This window comes from Penaeus vannamei, chromosome 31 (genome assembly GCF_042767895.1).
Source record: "Penaeus vannamei isolate JL-2024 chromosome 31, ASM4276789v1, whole genome shotgun sequence".
NCBI classification, from domain to species: Eukaryota; Metazoa; Arthropoda; class Malacostraca; order Decapoda; family Penaeidae; genus Penaeus; species Penaeus vannamei.
Genome location: NC_091579.1, coordinates 4,061,264 through 4,063,763, shown reverse-complemented (window position 1 = coordinate 4,063,763; position 2,500 = coordinate 4,061,264). Strand labels below are relative to the sequence as shown.

Here is a 2,500-nt window from a genome sequence, read left to right as displayed (position 1 = left end):
CCTTAAATAAGATTGGCAAGAAATTAAAATAAATATAAGAAAGACCTATCATGCCAACCAAAATATTAATCATTCATGTAAAAACATCAATTCATTTGTTATATTTTGTCAACCAAAGCCCCTGTGCCGACCTTTGAAGACACCGATGCGGGAGGTGGGGAAGCCCATCATCTCAGAGATGTTCTGGATGGCCTGCACACCCGAGTAACCCTCTGAGATCTGCGTCTCCACGATCTTTTCGAGCTCCTCACGGAATATCGTTGAGTTCATGATCGCTTCCACTCGTTTCCGGCGCTCCATTTCCTAGGGGGAAGGGGTATATGGCATTAGAAGTTCACTACTTGCTGCCTTGATATGAGAGTTCCACAAATAACAATAACTCAATCTAGATGTTGTCAAGTAAAAAACAAAACAAAAACGTACGGAAAAGTATTACGGTCTAGTACAGAACAAATAACATTATTCACTCGTCCATTGAGTCACACGAGCGATATGGGGGCTTAAATAAGTGTCATTTTAAAAGGCATTACCTTCATGTCCTGGTCGATATCCGGAGGTCTCATCTTCTCGCGTTCGAGCTCCTCCTCGGTCATGAGCCGCACCTCCTCCTCCTGTGTTGCTGTGCCGTTCATGCCGTGAGCTGCTGCCGGCTCCTGCTTCACTGCCCCGTCACTCATCTTGGGGCTTACTCTGAAGGAAAACGAACACAGTCAAAACCAATTCAAGACAACAAAATGGGCGTAATTCATGTCTTCGCGTACTAACATCCATATACTTAAATATCATATCACCGTCCGCATGGCCATACACACAATCCAACACAAAAAAACACACATTCAAACATCAAAACTAATACAATAATAATCTGCATAGGACAATTCCAGAGGGCAAATCCTGACCTCCTCTCCCACCTCTTCAACTCCCGTCACCCTTCCGAGCGGCCAAGCGTACCACCCACCCCACCCCGCTCCCGCCACCATAATCGTACAGGAACAACTCCCCAGCCCACCCTTCAGGTTTCCCAGTGCTTCACCTGGTTTGGATTGCTGCAGGCGAGGATCATATCCCCCCCCACTCCCCCCGACAAGTACGCGCAAAACAATGGTGCCGGAAGCGTCGGATTTCGCCAGATTCCCCGCCATGGTTCCATCACAATGCAAGTGGGGAAAGGACTCGATGTAACTGGCAAAACCTTCGTCCTGGCCGTCCATTCTGGGACGCCTCGTAGTCACCGTCGCCACGCCCAGCCGATGCCACGCGAAGGATTACTGCGTGGACACTCCTACGCAGACGCGCTCTTTAATCTGGGTCCTCTCCAGACGAAGCGAAGAAAATCTAGGAAAAGGTACGATGAAGTCCATGATGTTTTGCCTTTCTGCCTTTCACGAACAAAACCGCAAACAAATCACACAAACAGCCTTGCCAACGGGGCAACGAGTCTGACTTTATTTTATTATGACCTTTAAATGGCATTTATTCACTGAAATGTCGGCGAGTCCCTGACGTCATTTATGACTGGCCACTGCCACCTGCAACCTCTCCTTCCCTCAGTTGGTCCGCCGCCCTCCTAGCCACCCTCATGGCCACGCTCTGCCACCCTGGTCGTCGTCGTGTACAGAAGAGTGAAGGGGAGTGGAGGGAAGGGGAGTGGAGGAAAGGGGGAAGGATGGGGGAAACGGGAAGAAGGGGACGAAGAGTGCGAGAAAGTTTCCCCCTCGGTCGATTCCAACAGAACATAGCGTGGGGAATACACGTAGCAGTCAATAAATGCATAAAGAAAGAAAGAAAGGAGGAAAAGAAGGGCCACGTTTGAACGCCGCCAGGAATCGGGCGCAGAGAGGGGCAGGGGAGGCAGAGAGGCCGTAACAGGTCCTGGCTGCGAGGGCCGGCGCTCAAAGGACCGTTTAGCCGCGAGTCGATCCCCTCGAGCCTCTTGCAGCTCCGCCTGAATACCGTGTTTCAACAGCTGACCGCCAGCCCTCGCCTCCAATAAAGCAAAATCAAGGCACTTAAGGGCAATGCTCCTGCTCTGGCACGCCTGGATGGTGGCTCTCCAGTCGGGGATGGCTCATGCCCGGCCCAACCTCCGCTACACCTCCGCCCAGCGTTTTTCTACGGGTCCTGGACGCGGCCGCGTACCCCGAGTGCCTATGTCTACACTTCCTGGTCAACTGGCAAAGGGAAAAGCTGTTAACCAAGCAAAGCATCTGTTCCGAAGTCGACCTCTATGACGCAAAGCTCTGGGAGGTCCTTAAGCTTCTCAAGACAGAGGCAAAGTCGCACACAAATCACCCAGGCACTTGACACGTAAGACACTGCCATGCAGCTTACAGCTATCCGACGCGCCACTCCACTGATCATGTACGGCAGATCGCATGCAGGGAACAGCAGTGTGTATGCCCCTTCCCCCCTTAAGCTGCCAACCCCCAGCCATATCCTCCACCACTGTCAACTTTCCGACGTGAGAATTGGGCCGCCTTGACCCAAGCATCAGGTTACA

At 51.7% G+C, this 2,500-nt stretch overlaps 1 protein-coding gene across 24 annotated transcripts in view; it reads right to left on the bottom strand.

Annotated features, from left to right (window-relative positions):
• hts (adducin 1-like protein hts) overlaps positions 1–2,500 on the bottom strand; it is a 57,989-nt gene that overhangs the window by 24,371 nt on the left and 31,118 nt on the right. For all 24 annotated transcript variants that reach the window (XM_070143669.1, XM_070143682.1, XM_070143687.1 and 21 more), the window contains 2 exons: positions 531–690; positions 132–303 (listed from right to left, as the gene is read on the bottom strand). In XM_070143669.1, the coding sequence (XP_069999770.1) occupies positions 132–303; positions 531–677 (319 nt within the window). In that variant the 5' untranslated portion in view covers positions 678–690. The remainder of the gene's footprint in view (positions 1–131; positions 304–530; positions 691–2,500) is intronic.